Genomic DNA, 22018 nt, shown 5'->3' with positions numbered 1-22018 from the left:
TAACTTTCATCATGACTTATGAAGCTTGTATCTTTTTTGGAAATTAACTTTTCCATAAACCTTAGTTGAAGATATGCAGAATTTTTATGTGTGAAAATAATTTTTCCAGTGTATTACCCAATATTTTTCCAGTGTATCACCCAGTTTTTATTTGAAAACTTATTCTCTATTGTTCTAAATAGTACATAGTGCCAAAAACTAAAAAAAAAGTTTCAGCATCAGGAATGGCTTGTTTAAAGAAATTGGTTTGCAATAGATTCTAATGAGTTATAATGGCCCTGAAAGATTTAGATGAGCTTTTAAAGAATGGTTTAGAAGTAAATTGCTAGAAATATTAATTCATTAACAAAAAGAAAAACATAAGCATGAGAGGGGGATGAATTGCCTGCCCTTTTTGGGAGGTAGGGAAGTAACATCCACATTGGGACCTGCAGGCCCTGCCACTGCTACTGAGGCCAGTGACCCCAAGAACTGATCACTTGGGATGTTCGCTACCCCTGGCCTGGCACTAGGGTCTAAGTCTGTGGTATAAAGAAGAGCTACTGGGCTTCCCTGGTGGCTCAGTGGTAAGGAATCTGCCTGCCAATGCAGGAGATGCAGGTTTGATCCCTGATCAGGGAAGATCCCCCACGCTGAGAAGTAGTTAAGCCCGTGTGCCACCACTACTGAGCCTGTGCACTACAGCCCACACACACAACTACTGAAATCCACATGCCCTAGAGCCCATGTTCCACAATGAAGCCACTGCAATGAGAAGCCTGCACACCACAACTAGAGAGTGGCCCCAGATCACTGCAGCTAGAGAAAAGCTTGTGCAGCAGTGAAGAGCTAGCACAGCCAAAAATAAAAATAAATAAAGTTATAAAAAGGAAAAAAAAAACCAATAGAGCTACTGTTAAGGAGATAGATGCAGTCACCTTCGTTCTGCCCTGCTTCCTCTTTCAGAATTTTTTTAAGAAGAGAGGGTAGTGTGTCTTTAGAAATCAGCGATTCAAATCTCAGCACCCAATGTCCATACCACCACCACCAACTGTGTGGTTTGGGGCAAGTCGCATAATCTTTCTCAGTTTCTCATCTGTGACATGAAGAGAACAATATTCATATTGTGCAGTTGCTGAAAGATCTGTTATTATTCAGCAAGTATTTATTGAATGCCAGGCACTATCCTAGTCACTGACTAGGACAGACAAGGTTCCTGTTTTCACAGAATTCATATTCTAATTGGATGAGATCACAATAAACAAATGAGAAAATCAGATATGAATAAGCTCTAGACATAAAGTAAAAGAGGGAGAGGTGAGAGAGTCCTCCAGGCTCATGATATTACATTGGTTGCTCAGGGAAGCTCTGTGTGAGCAGACTGTATTTCAGCAGAGAGATGAATGAAAGAATCCACCTACAGTGCAGGAGATGCAAGAGACCCAGGTTCGATCCCTGGGTCGGGAGGATCCTCTGGAGAAGGAAATGGCCACCCACTCCAATATTCTTGCCTGGAAAATCCCATAGACAGAGAAGCCTGGTGGGTTACAGTCTGTGGGGTCACAAACAGTTGGACACAACTGAGTGACTGAGCATGCACACACACACGAATGGCAGAAAGCAACCAGGCAGGTAGAGATCCAAGGGAGAATCTGGGTGAAGGGTCCAGAGGACTTCTCTGAACCATTTTTTTGTGGCTTCCTGTGAATCTATAACTATTTCAAAGAAAAAAGTTCTTTTAAAAGCAATTAACTTATTTTTTTAAATATTTCTGCATGTATTTGACTGTGTCTTAGTTGCAGCACTCAGGATCATCCATCTTCATCGCAGCATGCGGGATCTTTAATTGTGGCATGTAAACTCTCAGTTGCAGCATGTGGGATCCAGTTTCCTGCCCAGGTATTGGGAGAGTGGTATTGGCCCCTGCATTGGGAGAGTGTAGTCTTAGCCACTGGACCACCAGGGAAGTCCCAAAAGCAATTAAATATTGATACACACTACAGTCTGCATGCTAAGTCGCTTCAGTTGTGTCTGACTCTGTGCAACCCTATGGACTGCAGCCTGTCAGGTTCCTCTGTCCATGGGATTCTCTAGGCAGGAAGGGATGAGAGGGCGGACATGAGGGATCCTTCAAGGTAATGGATATGCTTATTATCTGAATTGTAGTGATGGTTTGGGATGTGTATACTGGGTAAACTTATTAAATTGTACACTCTATTGTGAAGTTTATTGTATGCTAATTTTATCTCAATAAAGCTACTAAAAATCTGAAGCATCTAGAAGTAAATCATGCTAAAAATATGCAAAGCTTCTACACATAAAAGTCTATTACATTATGCAAAACATTTAAGTAGGTCTAAATAAATAAGTAGTCTTAGGAATAAAGTAGTCTTAGGAAATACAACTCAGTACTGAAAAGATGTCAGTCCTCCCCAAATGAAACTGATGAAAATCTTAACTGTTTTTTTGGTTTTGTTTTGTTGTTGTTGTTGTTGACAAGTCAATTTGAAAGTGTATTCAGGAATGAAAAGAAGGCCAAGGATAGCCAAGCTGCTCTTGCAAACTAAGGTTAAAAAATTTACATTCTCACATCAAAATAGTGAGGTGCTGGGATGAGGATAAATGAATAGACCAATGGAGCAGAATAAAGAGCCTCAAAACAGATCCACGTATATGTAGGTAATTGATATTGGACAAAGGTGGGAATGCAGAGTTGTTGAGAAATGACCAATAAAAGGCACTGTGCCAATTGGGTATCTATAAAAAATCCCTGCCACAACACATAAAAATCAATTTCAAAGTGGATTAAACATATAAACATGAAACATAAAAACTTACACCTCTGAAGAGGAGAATAGGTGAATATTTATTTTCATGACCCCAAGTAAGGAAATATTTTTGAAAACAGTAACAAAAAGTACCAATGACAAAGGAGAAGGCAACAATAAAAAGGAAGAAACTATTAACTATGTTAAAATTAAGAACTTTATTCACTAAAGATATTATGAAGAGAATGAAAAGACAAGTGACAGGGGTGGAGGATGAGATATTCACAACTAACAGATAAAACCTTGTCAAAACCACAGTAAGACACCACTACACATCTGATAGAATGGCAAAACTTTAAGAATCTATTGGTATGTATGTGGAGCACAGAAACTCATATGCTGCTAGTGGGAGGGTAAACTGATGGGCCACTTGGAAAGATGTCTTATATTACCTAGTAAAGTTGAGGAGGACAAGAGTTAGCGTATGACTCAGAAATTTAACTCTTAGTGTATACCCCAAGAAAGTTGATAAATAAACTGTCATATTTTCATTCAGGAATATTGTAGGCGGCTGAGCAGCTAAAAACTAGAAAAGGTCACTGTACAGTGATCTGTGCAGAGACACCGGTCCTCCTTAAAGTGAGAGAGTGGCAGTCCAGGAGGCCTGAGAAGAAAATTAAATATAGTTCTCAAGATCCAATCAGAGCAATGGCAGGGAGTGTTTGGGCATGTGTCAACATGTAGCAGACATGTGGTAGGCTCTTTTAGGATAACTCTACCTCCCACAACCATTTGGTAAAGTAGGAATTATTTTGTAGGTAAAGAAACTGAGGAACAGAAAGGTTAAATGACTTGCCTGAGGTCACCCAGATAGTGGATGGCAGAAGCGGAGTTTTAAAACCATGCATCAGAGACTTCCCTGGTGGCCCAGTGGTTAAGACTCCTCGATTCTAATACAGCAGGCATAGGATCAATCCCTGGTCTGGGATCTAAGATCCCTCACATGCCACGTAATTTGGCCAAAAACAAACAACAACCGGAAAAAAAAAAAACCACAAGCATCAAGCCCCACAATCTCTCCATTTAAGTAGAAACTGGTGGTTGCCTGGCAACAAGCATTCACTGCCTCTCCTTTCTTTCAGAGCCCTGATTTGATTCTTTCAAAGCCATCATGATTTTGTCATGATGTACTCCCACCTTTCTGCTGTCCCCTAGGGGTGGCAGAGCAAAAGACAGAACAAGTCTGGGCCCCTGATGACTGGAGAGCAGAGGTGTCCTGCCAGATCAGTTTTTGCTTCCTTTCATTAATTTTTTTCCTTATTTTAGTTTGGAAAACAACTCTCAAAGGCAAAATGCTTTGAGAACTGTTAAAGCTCTTGAATTAAGAAGGAAATGCAGTTTCAAGGCACTCTTTCCATTTCCTTCCAAACATATGCTGCAAGAGTATCAGAACCCAAATCAGAACTATAGCATATACTGCACGATGCATGACAGGGCTGGTGGACATGGCCTGCAGAGGAACACCAAGCAGGAGGGCCTGCACGCGCAAAAAGCCTGCACAGGCAGTGTTTGTCTATTTTTAAAAATATTTATGTGTATTTGGCTGCGTTGGGTCTTGGTTGAGGCACATGGGATCTTCACTGTGGTGTGAGGGCTCTCTCGTTGTGGTGCCTGGGCTCCATAACTGCAGCACGGGTGCCTAGTTGCCCCACGGCATGTGGAATCTTAGTTCCCCGCCAGGGATCAAACCTGAGTCCCCTGCATTGGAAAGCAGATTCTTAACCCCTAGACCACCAAGGAAGTCCCCAGGCAGTGTGATGGCAGTATTCCAGGGAGCCTGAGGTGTTCAGAGAGCACCGTGGGACCAGCCCGTGCTTCACCTGCCTGCTGACTAGTTTGCCCTGTGAAGCTCTTGGGTCCCTGCCAGACAGAAGCACTGCACCTCCCACTTTCCCCTGCTCAGCACTCTCTCCGAGCAGTTCATCCTGAAGTGCAAATGTAGGACCACTGCACCGTTACATCCCCACACGCTAAGAAGTTCCCAATCCAGCAGCAAGGTTTGGTCACTGGCAAGGAGCCGGCATACCTCTCTTCACTGCTTGGCTGCCACCATTCTTGTCACCCAGCTCCTGTGCCTCCAAGCGTGCCGCCTCGCCCCATGCAGCAGCCCATCCTCTGTTTTGCTAGCTTCCTGCTGATGCAGCTTAGGGAGGAGGATGTCTGACAGCCTGAGAGCTCTGGCTCCAGACACAAAGCCTGCTATCTTCGGATCCCAGGATCCTTTATTCCTTCTCTTTTGTCTCTTGAGAGTTTTCTATAACCATCAAAGCTGTGCTCTGATGCTGGCCTTTGGGTGTGACCTGTGTTGGGTGATGTCCCCAGCATCAGCAAAGGCCTTGACACAGAATGGACTTCAGCAAGCACTTTAGATCAAACCCTAGAGGCTTAAAACTATGGGAAAAGTGGGTTATCCCAGCTTTCATGAGGCCTGTTTGGTCCTACTTTAGTTTCTATTCCAAAAGTGGGAAAAAACTTACTTCTTAAGACCCTTCAGGTCACATGGATTATGTGTTGACTGGTGTTTATGTCAAGGCTAAAGACTGTGTGCATGTGTTAGTCGCTCAGCTGTGTTCGACTCTTTGTGACCTCATGGACTGCAGTCCTCCAGGCTCTTCTGTCCCTGGGATTCTCCAGGCAAGAACACTGGAGTGGGTTGCCATTCCCTTCTCCAGGGGATCTTCCCAACCCAGGGATCAAACCAGGTCTCTCACACTGTAGGCAGAGTCTTTACCCTCTGGGCCATCAAGGAAGACCTTGCCTTAAGCTAATTTGGGACTGACAGGACTCTGCTAACTCCTTATATAAATATGAGATCTGCTCCTTGGCCTTCCCGGTCAGCGTCTTGGGTGGGACACCTGTAGCCTCTGTCTGCCTCTGAACTTTCAGAAATAAAGTTGCTTTTTGCTCTCATTTCAAGGTCCTCAGAGAGATAACCAATAACAAAGGCCATGTCTGGAAGCAGTTTGGGTTGGGGGAGGGGTGCCTTGAGGCTTGTACAGTCCTTTTCTCTTTGTTCAGCACGGGCAGCCCCACCTATCCACTTAGGGCTGTTTTGTATAACTGCCCCCAGAAATCTAACTTCAAGAAAAACAATTGACTTGTAAAGCATTCCAGAATCATTAAACAGATAGATGATCAAATCTGAAATGACTATTGCTCACTAATGAAATCTTTCAAGAGGAACTGTCGTACGGAGAACACTGAATGCCTGCCCCTGACCCCCTAGTGAGCAGCAGAAGGAATCAAGCCCCCTGTGACTGCTATGAGACCAGAAGCCACAACAGGCTCCACCATGACGGGCAACGCTCACTCATGTTCTTCAATTCCTGCAGCTCCTGCCTCTGATTCTCAGTTAGAATTAGGGGAGCAGCATGTCCCACCTCATCTCCACCCACAGTGCAAACTGACACTGAACGACCAACCAATAGGAGCCACAGAGCATCTCTAGCTTGCTGCTGTTGCCCAGAGTATTAGCACCCTGTTTGGACTTTTTTTTTTTTTGGCTGCACCTCACGGAATGTGGGATCTTAGTTCTCCAATCAGGGATCCAATCCAAGCCCCCTGCATTGTGAAGCTCAGAGTCTTAACCACTGAACCGCCAAGGAAGTACCATTTGAACTTTTACAGGAGAAATCAACTTCCGTTTTGTTCAAGCTGCTGTTGTTTGTTACCAGCCTGGGTTCTTGAACTCTTTAATCAACAGAAGTTAGTAAGAGGCCAGACAAGAAATTAAGGCAAGAAATTTGCCTGAAACTGGAACTCATGATGTAGCACAAGGCAGTGAAAACTAGTAACAGATGCCTTTGCTGGCTCTCTAAGGGAGGACAGGTGAGCTGGTCCCTTAAGGGGGGTGAGGGTAAGGGTGGATTGCTGGGTCTGGTTGGAAGGTTGGCTCAGGTGGTTTGCCCACCCGCTTCATGGTGCTGTGTGCAGGGATCACATGCAGCACTCTGGTTTGGCTCCCAGCACCTCAGAAGTGGCAGCTGGCAAAGGGGAGGAGAATGGGAGAGGGTTGGATTGGGAGTTTGGGATTAGCAGATGCAAACTGGTGTATATAGGATGGATAAACAACAAGGTCCTACTGTATAGCACAGGGAACTATATTCAATATCCTGAGGTAAGCCATAATGGAAAAGAATATGAAAAAGAATATACATATTATGTATGTATAACTGAGTCACTTTGCTGTGTATGAGTAATTAAAACAGCATTGTAATTCAACTACACTTCAATTTAAAAGCGGGGGGGGGGGGGGGGGGTGCTTCCCTGGTGGTTCAGCTAGTAAAGAATCTGCCTGCAACACAGGAGACCGGGATTCGATCCCTGGGTAGGGAAGATCCCCTGGAGAAGGGAATGGCTACCCACTCCAGTATTCTTGCCTGGGAAATGCCATGGACAGAGGAGCCTGGTAGGCCTCAATTCATGGAGTCACAGAGTCAGACATCGCTGAGCAACTAACACTTTCACTTTCAATAAAAAATGTATTTTAAAAAATTAATTAAATTTAAAAAAGAAGTGGCAGTTGTGTTTTGGCCTTTTTTGTATTTTATAGTTCATAATTTGCCTGACTCCCCAAGTATGCAGTTATTTTTAGTCCCTCATAGTTTCTTTGTAAACTGCTTCTCCAGGAGGAGGGGAGGAGACATTTGTTCAGGTAAAAACACTGTAGGAAAGGGTCCCAGATTCCAGCCTGTCTCAGTTTTGCCTCTGTGAGTAAAGCTCAAATTCTAGTATGATATATTTGAAAGTTGCTAATAGAGTAGATCTTAAAAGTCCTACAAGAAAAAAAAAATTGTTATGTAGGTGATAAATGTTCACTAAACTTATTGTGGTAATCATTGCACAAAATGTATATGTAATACACCTTAAACTTGTACAATGTTATATGTCAATTATATCTCAATAAAACTAGAGGAGGGGAAAGTTCTGGCAAGCCTAGGAAAAAGCAAAAGAATTCAGTACAAAGTGCTGGCAGCTTAGCAAGTCTCCTGGGAGCCAGAAGGGAAGGCCCCAGGTGGCTTTATTTTTACATCACTTTTCCTCTTCCTCTAAGCTTGTTTGCTCCATGGTCTTCCCACAGTTCAGCTTCCTCAGCTGCCCCCTAAAACTCCACCTTGGGAATATATTTAACTGGCCCTATCTAACCTTCAACATTATGTGACCTTGCAGGTCCACAACCCAAACCAACTAGCTACAGACTCTTGACTCTTGGCTCAAATTCTCAGTGGAGAGACGTAGTCTCTGGCCAGTCAGTGAATTCACTGCTTTTGAATTACGTGCTGGTTCAGTCACTTATAGGGTGGTAGGAAAACCTGCTCACTGGGGGTCATGTGGGGGAGCAGTTTCTCTGGGAACTAACTGACATGTCTCCCTGAGGTGAGAGAAGGGACAGGTAACTCTAGTGAAGACAGCTTCACACAGATCTCACTGGCTCCTTTCTTTTCTGTAATATCCCAGATCTCTTCCTGTGTGAACATCTCCTTTGAAAGGAATGTTATGGTCAGGTGGGCTGGGTGGGGTGAAACAGGGAGGGTAGATGACCAGGATAGGGAAATGCTGGGGGAAATGAAGCCAAATGCCCAAGATCAAAGCTAGAGAAATAAAGAACCACTGCCAAGTCCAAAGGTCAGGAGCAGAATGGAAAATCGGACACAGAGCCAAGGTCAGGAGCCAGCAGAACTGGAAAAATGGAAACCATCCAGCAACAAGACCAGGCCTGGCAAGACGACTGCTGAGAATGAGCTGGCAGCAAGCCTAGCTTCACTGGCTCTCAACGGAGGCTCACACACAGAAGAGTCATAGTGAAGACAGGGTCTGCTGGGTTTAAGTCATGTTACCAAGGGAGACGAGGAGAAACCAGGGTTTCTTAACGCAGGGCCCAAACCCCTTGTGTTGTACACAAGACTGTGCATTTGTGCATGTTCTGAGGTTGTTAAAGGGAACAGCGCCCCCAAGGGTTATTTTAAGGTTCGAAGCTGATCATCCAGCGAGGACAATCCCTGCGGACTTCCCTCAGTCAGGGCAAACGCCCCCAAACAGCTGCAGGTCTCGGTCACCCTCCAAAGGGACAGAATCCCCCTTGCCACTCGTGTCCCCAAGGGCTCAAGGCAGCGCTGCTGCCATCGTATTCCTCTGGGGAGCGCCAAGCCCCGGGTCTGAAAGACGGTGAGCTTAGTTAACAATGGAGGATGGACAGACTGGCAGAGGGACAGATTAAAACAGGGCGAGTGCGATTTGTGCCCCTCTGAGGAACTGCTGGTTCAGCTCAAATTGGAACAACGACCGGTAGACTGACACGCGGTCTACCCGCTTCTTCAAAATCGGTCTGGTTCATCCTACTAGGAAAACAAACGGATCCTTGCCTCTCTATTTTTGGGTACGGATGGAGTTCTGGGAAAGGGTACAGCGCCTGGACAGACATTATGGCCTTTGTCCAACCTCCCTCAGAGCCTCAAAACCGCGCGCGCCCCCAAGAGCCAAGATTCCTACCAAGGAACAGGAGTCTCCGCCCCTCTCTTACGTCTACCGCCCCGCCGCGCCCCGCCCATCCGAGGGACCACGGCGCGCAGGCGTGACGTGGCGCGCGAGTCTACGTCGGCGCGTGCTGAGCCCGGAAGAGGTGAGGGCCGGGCAAGGAGGTGTTCTCTGTCGCTTCCACGCCTCTGTCTCCATGGCGCTGTGGCGTGGCTCCGCGTACGCTGGCTTCCTGGCGCTCGCGGTGGGCTGCGTCTTCCTGCTGGAACCGCAGCTGCCGGGGTCGGCCCTGCGCTCTCTGTGGAGTTCGCTGCAGCTGGGGCCGGCGCCCGCACCCCCAGGAGCCGGCTCCCCTGAGGGTCGGTTGGCAGCCGCCTGGGACGCGCTCATCGTGCGGCCGGCTCGGCGTTGGCGCCGCGTGGCCGTGGGGTGAGTGCCTGCGGGGCCTGCCTCTCTGTTTGTCTACAGGAGGTGCGGGTGCCCCGGACCTCTGAGGGCCGCCTTGGCGGAGGTCTGACGGCTTGGGAGCTGGGGGGTAGAGCCGGCGGGGAAGCAGGTCCCTAGAGGTCCCCTGGAGGCCCCTCGGTGCTGTTGTCCACGCCACCTGCTTGGCGAGAAGCGACGCACGTCTGGGACGAGCCCCACTCGTCACTGCTGCCGGGACTCACCAGACTGCTTTTTCCTCTCGGCTGGCCCCTACACCCTCCTCGTCTCGGTAGGACCAGCCCCCAGAACCAGCCTAATAGCCTCTTGGAAATCCCGCTCAGCCTGACTCCGTAAAGTTCAGGTCGCTTTCATTCCAATCTCTGCTCTTCTGAAGGCAATCAGAAATGTTTGGTCTTTCCATTTTAGTGGCACTCTCTTGCTTCTGAACTACTTGAAGGTGTGGTCGCTGTCTTTAGCTCCTGAGTTTCTTTCTTTACGCCTTGTTTTCGCTTCCTTAATGCCATAGTCTGGAGACCACCATTCTACTGAAACGTCTCTCTGAAAGCTTATCAAAGCTTTGTGGGTTTTCATAATCAGCTTCCACTTTCAGTCTTCACTGTCAGCTCTCTGCAGCCTTCCACACGTTAAGCATGCCTTCTCCTTGAAACTCTTTTCTTCCCCAGATTTCAATGACATTGCAATTTTAGGATTCTCACAAATCACAGTGCCTCCTATTTTTATATTCTCCTGTCTCGTGTAAGTAAGTTATTCCCTCTACGAATTTTAGTTCTTGTCTAAGTTCGACTGGAATATCTTGCCACAAAAGCAGATCTTCTACCAAGTACGCTACTAGTTCCTGTGAGTATCGGAACCATAAAGGGTAAGGTAAAGCAGAGTTATCATGAAGATTAAATAATCTTTGTTATTTAGCATAGTGTCTGCTTTAAAGAGCAGACAGCTAATGTTAGGTAGTAGTTATATATATATATATATATATATATATATATGTTAACACTTTTATTGTTTCTTCAGGTGCATTTTCTTTTAACTCTTCTTTCAAATTCAGGCACTTTCACCTGTATCCTTATCAGCTGAATTGTCCTCCCTGGTTTTGTGAGTCTTCAGTCAATTCATGGGCTTTCCAGGTGATGCAGTGGTAAAGAATCTGTCTACCAATGCAGGAGATGCAAGAGACATGGGTTCGATCCCTGGGTTGTGTAGATCCCCTGGAGCCATTCTAGCTTGGCAAATCCCAGGGACAGAGGAACCTGGTGGGCTACAGTCTGTGGGATTGCCAAGAGTCAGACATTACTAAGCACACACTTTGAATAAATATTCATTAACTGCATGGTATGCGGTAGGTCCATGCTAAGTTCTGAGGATCCAGGGATGGATGAAGCAAGGTCCCAGCCTCATTTTTTGGAAACAAATATGTTCATTATTGTATTAGTCCACTTAGGCTGCCGTAACAGAGGACCACAGACTGGGGGCTTTTTAAACAGCAGACATTCATTTTCTCACAGTTCTCCAGGCTGATAATCCAAGAGGAAGTCCTCTCTCTCAGACTTGCCAGTGGCTGCCTTCGCGCTGTGTACTCAGATGGCCTTTCCGTTCTTGAGCACTTCGGGTGTCTCCTCCTCTTAAACTGACAGTAGTCCTATTGGGTCATGGCTGTGCATGCGCACTCAGTCACGTCGGACTCTGTCACCCCAGGGGCTGTTGCTCACCGGTCTCCTCTGTCCAGGCAAGAGGACTGAATTGCCATTTCCTGCTCCAAGGCATCTTCCTAGCCCAGGGATCGAGCCCTCATCTCCTTTGTCTCCAGCACTGGCAGGCAATTTTTTTTTTTTTTAACCAGTGCACCACTTGGGAATCCTGGATAATGGCCTCATTTAACCTCAATTACTTCCTTAAGTAGTCCCTATCTCCACATACGGTCACATTTGTGGTTAGGGCTTCAATATGAATGGGGGGGTGGGGTGGGGGAGAGGGACACAATGCTGTCCATAACAATTGTGAAAAGTGCTTTCTTGTGTCCCAGAGAATAACTAGTAATTCTTCCCAGGATGAGGTTTCAAGAGAAGCTCCATCTAGAAGCTGACAATCCATTTACTATTGCTACATCACACATTACCCCACAACTTAGCTTAAACCAGTGGCCATTTTATTCCATGATTCTGAGGTTCAGTTGGGCTCGGCTAGGCGATTCTCATTTGGGGTTTCATGCAGTTTCAGGAAGGTGATGGCTGTACCTGGGATCATCTCAAGGTGTTGACTGTTGTCAGCTGTGACCTCAGTCGTGGTTTTACCTGAACACATGCAGGTGGTTTCTCTTTGTAACTATTTAGCTTCCTCACCTCAGGATGACTGGACTAGGGGAGGGATTCACTACAGGGACCAGGTAGTAGTATTAATGCCTTTTATGACCTAACCTTAAAAGCACACAGTGTCACTTCTCATAGGCCCAGGTCCAAGTGGTTTTGAGGAGAGGGGACCTAGAACGCACCTGGGAGGGAGGAGCGTCAGCCTCTCATTGTGAAATGAACATGTGGGAGGGGGCACGTGTGGCCATCTTGTAAAATACATTCTGCTACAGTGACTTGCATGGGTCAGGCCCTGGAGAAAAAAAGAATTTATCCACAAGAAGGCTGGGAAATAAGTCCCCCTGGGAAGAGAGAACCAAATGTGAAAAAGGTATTTGGCTTGTTTGGCAATAGCGGGTTGGTCCTGTGTTTAGGGCAAGGACTTTATGATAGATGTCAAGATGATACTGAAAGGAGCCTTGTGTGTCAGTGTGGGTGATGGGAAACCCATAAAAGTTTATGAGCAGGTACAGTCCATGGAGTCGCAAAGAGCTGGACACAACTGAGCGTGAATGGGCGTGCACACACACAAATAATGCTAAGTTCTTTTCACAGACTTAACTGGAGGATTGGAAAATTTGAGCAGTGGTTCTGACCTGTTTGACTACTTCACATTATTTTTGTGGGTAACAGACTAATAAAGAGGAAAGTCTTGAGACCCTGACACTAGCTGAAGCCGTAGAGCTTTTTCTTGTTTGCCATTGGTGCTAAACAGGTGAGACTTGACAAGTGGTTAGATGTGGTAGAGTAAATAGAGGCAGTTGCAAATGACAGGTTCTTAGTATTGGGGATCTTATAACTTCAGGTAGGCAGATACAGATATTGTCAAGCTTTCCTGGTGGCTCAGTGGTAAAGAACCTGCCTGCAATGCAGGAGATGTGGGTTCAGTCCCTGGAGAAGGAAATGGCAACCCACTCCAGTATACTTGCCTGGGAAATCCCATGGACAGAGGAACCTGGTGGGCTACAGTCCATGGGGTCGCACAGGAGTCAGACACGACTTAGCAACTAAAGCAACAATAAATATTGTCATCCAGTTTTCACAGAGAGTGAACTGGGGCTTGGAAATACTGATTTGCCCATGATCTCACAGTTGTCAATGCCAGAGGTGCACCTTAAACCCATTTGTGGCTCTATGTGCCACCTTGTTGCCATGAAGAGAGATTAAGAAAGGAACAAGTTTGTGGTGAAGGGTAACCAGTTTGGTTTCAGAGGGGAGAAATGTACATTCCTATAGGATTATAGAGGAAGCTGAGCCTTCAGCTACTGACAGCTAGAGGCTGTAGCTGAGGAGCATGGTCGCAGTTTAGGGACTCCAGCACCTAGATTGAGGCCAGAGGCTAGATAGCATCACCCAGGAAGAGAACAAGAAGGGAAGGTAAATGGCAAGGGTGGGATGAGGGGCAGGCACTGCCATGTAAGGGCCTGGTGGGAAAGGATCAGAGAAATAAAGGAATGGTTTTAAGAAGATGGTCAATGGCAAGCCCACAGCCACATTTTTCTAAAATGTATGCTGCCTCTGCTCAGAATCGGGCTCTGGTCCTAAGACTTGTTGGGTACATGATAAACCCCTTGTTTTAGCACTCGTTCTCCCTCACCTGGCTTCACTCTGACCTTTGAAACCTGCCTTGCTCTTCTCGGACCACGTTCAGACTCTCCTAACTGGATCACCATTCCTGTTGTATCCAGACACAAGGTTAATCCCTTCTGCATCTTTGCTTGTGCGTGCTCCTTGTGGCTTTCAATATCAGATAAATCTGGGTTTGAATGTAGGCTCCTCCAGTCTTGACCTTGGAATGTTAGTTAACCCCCAGCCTTACTTTTCTCAGCTGAAAGGAGTGATGACTACTTCCCTGTCTTAAAATGTTTTGCAGATTGGTGTGGTCTGTCTGAAAATGCCTGCCTTTTTCTCTGTCCAGAGCATCATCTAGGGTGTGGCCCAAGGACTACTGATCCTGCCCTCTTGGGTTTCTCCTCTCTGTGGTTCTGTATCTTAGAGTGATTATGATTAGCTTTCATTCTATCTCAGGCATAGTGTGAAAGCTGAAAAGAACCTTAAGAAACGTTTTACAGATGATAAAACAGAAGGGAGGTGATAAGAACCCCATTCTTGTCTTTAAGGAATTTACAGACTAGAAGAAACTATTCCTCTTTCCCGCCCCAACCCCAGATTTCTAATAATATGCCTGGCAGCCTTGGCTCCCAGCGCCCTCTGCTAGCACCACCACTTGTATAGGCATTCAGCATCTGTTCCTTCATTTTACCTTCAATTATTTTATTTTGTGTTTTCTCAAAACTCACATTGTAATCTTTGATACATTTCTGTGAAATTCTGCATAAGTGTCAAATGAACATAATTTTGTCTTCTGGTTTTTTGCTCCACCTTGACCACCCCCCCCCCACCACCACACACACACATACACACACTTCTTTTCCCTATAAGTAGCATGCTTATTTACATTTTAGTATGCTGCTGAATTGATGTAAGTGCAGAGAAAGATTCCTGTTCTGTTTGAAGTATTATAAAATGTAATTAGAAAGCAGAGGTAAAAGTACTTTGGTATCTGGCACATAGTAGGGCACAATGATTTTCTTTTAATAGCTATCATGTAGATTTTTTCTCAAGATTTTCCCCTTTAGTGTTCATGGTATGATTAGGTGGGGGATGGAAAATGTTTCTATGGTAGTTATATTGTTTTAACTCAAAATTAGTTCAGTTGGGTTTTGTCTTGTGCTGCAAAATATGCTAAATAAACTGTTCTTTTTGGTTTTGTTTTTTGTAACTGGAACTTCCTCCATTCTCATCTTTAAGAAATCAAACTCTCCTTAAGTTCTCAGCATAACTAGATATGGAAGTGATGTGTTTATTGACGTCTATTTTGAAGTCGTTATTTCCAAATATGGGTACATCCCTTGGTATCTGAACCTTTGCTATGCAGACTCAGGACCCAAATCCATTTAGTTACTTCATGGAAGTAATGTCCCACACTATCCAAACTTTCACTGTCTGAACTTTGGGAGCCTTCCGGAGTCTGAGAGCCAGGGATACCTGTATTCCTTTTAAGCTTCTACCCTTCAGACATCTAATGTGACGTGCAGTAGAAATAAAGGACACTCCGTGTGAGGCAGCATTGAGACCAGTTTACAAGGTGTGTTGGTTCGTATCATGTAGCCTGTGAAAGGAATATCTTATGTGAGTAAGAACCTGCCACATGCATGTCAGTGTGTTTTATGTGCTTTGTATGAAAGGTATACTTACTCTTAGGTTATACTTTCCCAGTTGATCAGAGTAATTATGTATGTTTGACTTTAAAAGAATAAGACCATTCGAGTATTTAAATGCTGTATGGTAGGCAAAAACCTTTTCAAAAATTTGGGATTCATAGGGGAAGAGTTAATAATAGAGTCTTAACGAGAATGTAGTCAGTTTTGTGTTGTGAGGAGGGCTGTGTCTCTTCCGGCGCTTGTAAACCTCCCTTGAGTGATGTAAATACTATCTAGCCCACATGAGGACCTTTTAAGAATTATTTGTTCAGTTCTAAAAGTGATGTATGCTCATAAATATTAAAACTGCATCTGATGAAAAATAAAATTCCTCTCCCTTACTGCAGTCTCTCTCCTCATCTTTAGAGCTGGCTGCCATTAACGACTTGGTGATCAAGAGACTTTTAAAGGAGAGTAGAAGGGAGACATTGTAGTTATATATTATACACCAGAATCCAATCCATTGGGCCTTGTTGGTTGATGAATTTACCTCTGGTTTCATGAAAAGTGAAAGTGAAGTCACTCAGTTGTGTCTGATTCTTTGTGACTCCATGGACTGCGGCCTGTCAGGTTCCTCCCTCCATGGGATTTTCTAGGCAAGAATACCGGAGTGGGGTGCCATTTCCTTCTCCAGGGGATCTTCCCGACCCAGACTCTTTACCATCTGAGCTACCAGGGAAGCACACAGCTTCTGGTTTCCTAACTACTTGGAACTAGCCTGGATGGGCAGCCACCCTTTTCACCCAAAGCTGTTTCATTTGGTCATCCAACCCTACTGGCAGGGATGGCAGAGGCAGGAATAAGGGTGCCCAGGGACCTCATCCCCCTGCCCAAAGTATTTGGAACTTCTTTTTTAGAAAGGAATGGCTTTTGGAAAACACATACACACAAACCACTGAAAATGTAAGCCACAGCTTCTACATGCATGCATGCATGGGAGAGGTGGGGCCAGACAGCCTCATGTGTATTTTATAAATCTGTAAGCATTAACCAGGTGACACCACACTGACTGACTAGTCTGTAAAGTCCATGATGATGAACACCTGCCAAGTGTTGAGTTGTTACAAGGCTGCAGGTGCGCTTAGGTCTTTAAGACATCACTCAGCGCTCAGAGTTTCACCTGGAAGTAGTGTATTTTACCACCATCCTCAGGTGTCTTTTAAGGGAAGGTGGCTTTTGACAAAAACTTTTACTTTGCTTTCTCTGTAACAAGCAGTGTTCCTAAACGTGTGTTATTTAATCTTCACAATGGCCCTATGAGTTAAATACTCGTATTACACGATTTTAGAGAGGAGGAAACTGAAGACAAAGAAATTAAAGTGACTTGGCCAGGTCACACAGCCAGGGTTAATCCAAACAGTTTGGCTCTGCCATTATTTTCTCAGAAATGGTGTATTTGTGTTATGATACTTTGTTCTGAAATGCTGAGCACCTGTCTTCTTGCTTTGTGATGAGTGTAAAAGTTTACCAAGCTCTTGCCAGGATAAGACATACATATCCAGATAAAGTAATCCTCCTTCCACCATATGCTATTTGCTTTCCAGGTCAGGTTTCTGAAACATTTCCCTGTTGTTAAATGTAAAGCTGTAGTCCCAGTGTTTTGGTTTCTCTCACACCATCTCTTCCTTCCTTCCTTGCAGCGTCAATGCATGTGTAGACGTAGTGCTGTCAGGGGTGAAGCTCTTGCGGGCACTTGGCTTGAGCCCTGGGAATGGGAAAGATCACAGCGAGCTGCGTTCGAGGAATGATCTAGAAGAAGCCTTCGTTCACTTCATGGGGAAGGGAGCAGCTGCTGAACGCTTCTTCAGTGATAAGGAAACTTTCCATGACATCGCCCAGATTGCATCAGAGTTCCCGGAAGCCCAGGTCTGTCTACCAGTGGTAAATTAAGATAGGGTGGGAAAAGACACTTTGTATGGTTTCTAGAAGCAACCGAGCAACTCTTCTCCAGTTCACCCATAGCGGGTAATTGTTGGCAATGCAATTCTGTAGTGTTTTCTCTTTTTGGAAAAGTGTGTATCTGACCTTCCCTTAACTCTGCTGTTGCTAGTCATTTCAATTCAGCCAACATTAATGAGGCATACTTACTAAAATTTTAGTCCTGGGTCATCCATGAAATTGCTCTTTTTTCATGTTACTCAGGTTTAAAGTAGGAAAATGTCTACTCCAGAGTTGTTTGGGTACTGCTTGGCTGATACCTTGCAGTAATATTAATTTGGCTCAGTTCTTCCTAAACCAAAAAAGGCCAAACCCGCAGAGAAATAGTGACAGTATCACTCCCCCTTTTCCCATATTGCAACAGTCAAAAATGTCTCCCAACATGGTCAGATGTTTCCAGGGTCGGGGAGAGAAGGGATGCAAAATCACGCTGATTGAAAACCACTGGTCTAGTTTGGTGGCTCTCTGACCTGAATGTGCATCAGAGTCATGTGAAAGGTGTTGAAACACAGATTCTTGGGCTGCTCTTCCAGAGTTCTGATTCAGTACTTATGGGGTAGTCCCAAGAATTTACCCTTACAGCAAGTTTCCTGGTTATGTGGATGCTATTCTGACCACCTTGTTCTGAGAACCATTGGTCTACAGGGTAAAGACTGTCAAAGATAGAACTTAGGAGTCTCCACGCCCACCTGGTGATCGCAAACAAGGCTCTGGAGCCTACATGGTCCAGACACTTCCTCAAGGCTCACACACCTGCCAATTCCCCTGCCCTCACACCTCTTAAGGGCAGGATTTTGTTGTTTAAGCTTCTCTCTAATGCCCACTGCTTCTCATCCCCAATTTTTACCTAAAATCTTCTCTTACCCATCACCCCAGTTTGCGTGTACTTCTCACTTGGGTAGCTCTTAAAGTTTTTTTTATTCCTTTGGAAGCCACCCATTTGGACATTAGCAGTGGGCACAGGCCCTTCCCAGCTGAATTTCTCAAGGAGACAGCAAGCTGTTAAAACCTCAGTTAGTCATTTTGATAGCTGGGTTTGGTAGTGAGATTCTGATCTTTTTTTTTTTTCCTTTCTGTACACGCAGCATGGCTTGTGGGATCTCAGTCCCCCAATGCAATCCTAATCACTGGACCACCAGGGAACTCCCAAGATTCTGATCATTTATGAAATAGTCTTGATAGTTCTAACAAGATGGCAAATCTACTGCTTAAAAGTCTTTAAGATTGTAGTATTTAAAACACCAATTAAAAAAAAAAAAACAGCAATTTTGCTTTCTGTTCTAGTCTCTTTGGCCTTTTGTTTCATAATGCAAACATTTTTTCTACAGAAATTTTATCTTTTACATCATCTAAATTATTTCTTAACATTATAAAACCTAAAATGTGTTATTTATCTTCCACTAGTGTGGCACTTCATTTGGTACCTTGTCAAACTCCTTTAAACTATAAGGCAGATGGACTGATAAACAGTAGTTAATAATAACTAGCATATGAAAACTCTAAAATCCATTACATGGACTCTTAATGTTTCCCCTGGGGTTTTTAGTAAATTCTTCTAGCCATCAGAGTTACATAAAAAACTAAGGTTAACATGTTAAAAGGGCAAATTTCAGCCTGTATATCACAAAATTTCCAATTTATCTATAGAAAGCCGTTACCATCCCATCTGAATCCACTGATCCGTCATCACAAAACTTGGTTGGGCTAAAAGTGTTGTTGAGCATCTAGAATTGAGTTGTTTAGTCTATGCCTCTGCATGGGGCTAGGGACTAGAGAGGTAAGGTGATAGCATTCAGTCCTCCCCAACAGAGCTGCTGGTAAAGTTTCTCAGCTTACATAATAGAGCATCAGCCTTATTTCCTATTTGTCAGGTTTCCAGAGCATGTGAATCCATCCTTACCACAAAGGAATACTAGACTTGAATTCTCTGCTCTTCTCCTTTAGGTCCTCAGCTGAGAGATGTGGTGTGTCTTCTTTCAGAACCCGTTACCTTTAGAATTTTACTCCCAGGAAAGCTTTTATAATTCCTGATGCATCAATGTGTGTTTCTTCCTTTCTCAAAATCTAGCAGCAGTTACTGAGCACTTACTGTAAGAAGACAGTCCTTTCCTTGAAGGAGCTAGACATGTCCCCAGATGACACTAGCTCAAGAGGACAAGGGCTGTAGTGGAGGTCTGTTCTGAGTCTAGAGGTGGCAAGTAGCAAAGAATCTGTAATCCTCTCTAGAAGGAGGATTGTGGAGATGGAGGTGACCATAGGAAGACGGCAACAGAAAGCAGTACAGAAGAAGTGACGTTACAGATGATATTTGAAAAGTAATCACCCGACCAGTGAATGAGAAAGGGGAGGCAATCCTAGTCAGAGAAGCAGCATGTGCTTAAAGGCATAGACACAGAGGAAAGCAGACTTGGAGAGCTATAGGCAGGTGGAAGCAGAAAGGAAGGCAGGGGACAGATAAAGACAGACCTATGTACCTCACTTAAGAGTTGGATTTTAAAACTGATTCAAGAAGATACATGCATCCCAGTGTTCACAGCAGCATTATTTACAGTTGCCAAGATAAGGAAGCAACCTTAGTGTCCATCAACAGATAAAGATGTAGTGTGTGTGCGCGTGCATGCATGTGATAGAATATTATTCAGCCATAAAAAAAGAATGAAATTTTGCCATTGTAGCAACATGAATGGACTTGGAGGGTATTTTGCTTAGTGAAATAAAGTCCGAGAAAGACAAATACTATATGATATTGCTTAGATATGTAGAATCTAAAAAAATACAACAGACTAGTGAATATAACAAAAAAGAAACAGACTCACAGATAAAGAGAACAAACTAGTGGTTATCAGTGAGGAGAGGGAAAGGGGGAAGGGGCGATATAGGGGTTAGGGGATTAAGAGATACAAACTGTTAGGTATAAAATAAGCTACAGGGATATATTATACAATATGGGGAATATAGAAAATATTTTATAATAACTATAAATGGGATATAACTTTGAAAAAGTGAATCTCTACATTGTACTGTTGTAATTTATATATCAAATATACATCAGGAAAAAAAATTGAGAGTTGGATTTTAGGTCATTGTAATATTGAATGATTTTCAGGAGGAAACTGACATAGTCCTACCCTCATTTTAGAAGGATCACAGTGCAGAAGATAAAGTCTGTCCATACTTGTCCTATTTCCTTTTGTTTCATTTATCTGTTCTGGCTGCCTGGAAGCTCAAGGCTAAGGTTGACCTACAGTTAAGGCAATTATACTGTTTTCCAAAGGTAGCAATTTGTTTGTTTTTTTTTTTTTTTCACCTTTCCTTATAACTCATTGTCTCCTCATCTGTAGGGTTAATGTTTTTATTAACCCCATCTGTGTGTACTTGTCACCTCAAATTTTTTGGGGGGAGAAAATGGACTATAATTAAATCAAAACATTATTAAGCTTGAGTAGCATAGTTATGCTAAAAAACTGCCTAATAGCACTGAACTGTCTTACAGCACTATGTAGGAGGAAATGCAGCTTTAATTGGACAGAAGTTTGCAGCCAACTCAGATTTAAAGGTAAGTCAGATTCCCAGATTAAAACCTATGTCCTTCACTAGTATTTCAGTAATTTTAGGGGCAATACTGAGTAACCTGTCTGTTCCTTGATTCAGCTTGCCTGGGACTCTTGTTAGGAATATAGTCATCGAAGGAGAGGAGTGGTAGCTAATGATTTCTAAGTGTTTACTACATGTCTGATGTTGTCTCCAGTGTGTGATGCAGATTACCTCATTTAATCCCTGCAATAACCTATAAGGTCATAGGTACTGTTGTTGTCATGCTTTCTACGTGAAGCTTGAGACATAGAGAGGTTTATAGCTAGAACAACTGTATTGAACAAATAAAACAGTTGTAACCTAGGACCCCAGAGTCCATGTCCTCAAATACCTTACCATGTAATCATTAAGAGCGTGTGGGATCTGGAGTCAGTGCCTGAGGCTGGGGATTGTGCAGTGATGAGAAAAGACTTAGTTGACTGATTCTTGAGGCTGGATCCAGAGTGTTAAAGGCCACTGGATGGGGGTTGTTAGGGTCATGTCTTTAAGTCTTAAATCATTTGGTTTAAATAGAATTAAAATTACTGCTATTTTCAAAATAGCTTCTGAGTAAGAAGTTCTTTTGCTGCAAGTGGAATAGGTCTGAGAGGGGAAGCCAGCAAGGAGGTTATTGCTGTTGTCTTGTAAAAGCAGTCATTTTACAGCAAGACTACAGCACTAACCTCCTTGCTGGCTTTGGCTCGAGTAACCAGAAGAGGAGAAGCATGTCTATCTAAAGCCTAGTGGGATCACTTGGTGACAGACCATATGTAGGGACAAAGAAGGTAAGTTTAACAGAGATGGTTCTGAAGTAAGTGAACTTGAGAAGTGCAGAATAGATGTGACTACTGACGATGGAGAGAGGGAACCAACAGTTCTTAGGGGTGCGGAATCAAAAGTGCACGGACCCAGAAACACAGATAAATGATCAACAGTTTGAGGGGACAAAATTCATGTGGACCCAGAGCATACACCAAGGGATGGATGTGCTTAGATATAGAGATAATCTTAAAGTATGGACATTCACATTTTTATAAGGATTAAAGTTTTCATAAAAGATGACAGTGGGAAATTTTTTTAGAGTCATTATCTTTATAGATAGTAATTAACTCCCAAAAGAAGAATATTAGAAGTTCCAGAGCTGATCTTTAGAAGTATTGCCAGCTAATGGATG

At 44.0% G+C, this 22018-nt stretch overlaps 1 protein-coding gene across 8 annotated transcripts in view; it reads left to right on the top strand.

Moving 5' to 3' along the window:
• Positions 1-9432: 9432 nt before the first annotated feature.
• Positions 9433-22018, top strand: part of ADPGK (ADP dependent glucokinase) — a 31164-nt gene continuing 18578 nt past the window's right edge. For 5 of the 8 annotated variants that reach the window (XM_070468791.1, XM_070468790.1, XM_070468789.1 and 2 more), the window contains exons 1-3: positions 9433-9710; positions 16974-17199; positions 20765-20827. In XM_070468791.1, coding sequence (XP_070324892.1) covers positions 9478-9710; positions 16974-17199; positions 20765-20827 — 522 coding nt within the window. In that variant the 5' untranslated portion in view covers positions 9433-9477. Of the gene's footprint in view, positions 9711-9975; positions 9997-10076; positions 10566-12173; positions 12402-16973; positions 17200-20764; positions 20828-22018 lie in introns of those variants that run through there. The other 3 variants (XM_070468794.1, XM_070468793.1, XM_070468792.1) reach the window with 3 other exon arrangements.

Source organism: Odocoileus virginianus, chromosome 6 (assembly GCF_023699985.2).
Source record: "Odocoileus virginianus isolate 20LAN1187 ecotype Illinois chromosome 6, Ovbor_1.2, whole genome shotgun sequence".
Classification (NCBI taxonomy): Eukaryota; Metazoa; Chordata; class Mammalia; order Artiodactyla; family Cervidae; genus Odocoileus; species Odocoileus virginianus.
The sequence above is the reverse complement of the archived record's forward strand: the minus strand, read 5'-3'. Positions and strand labels throughout refer to the sequence as shown.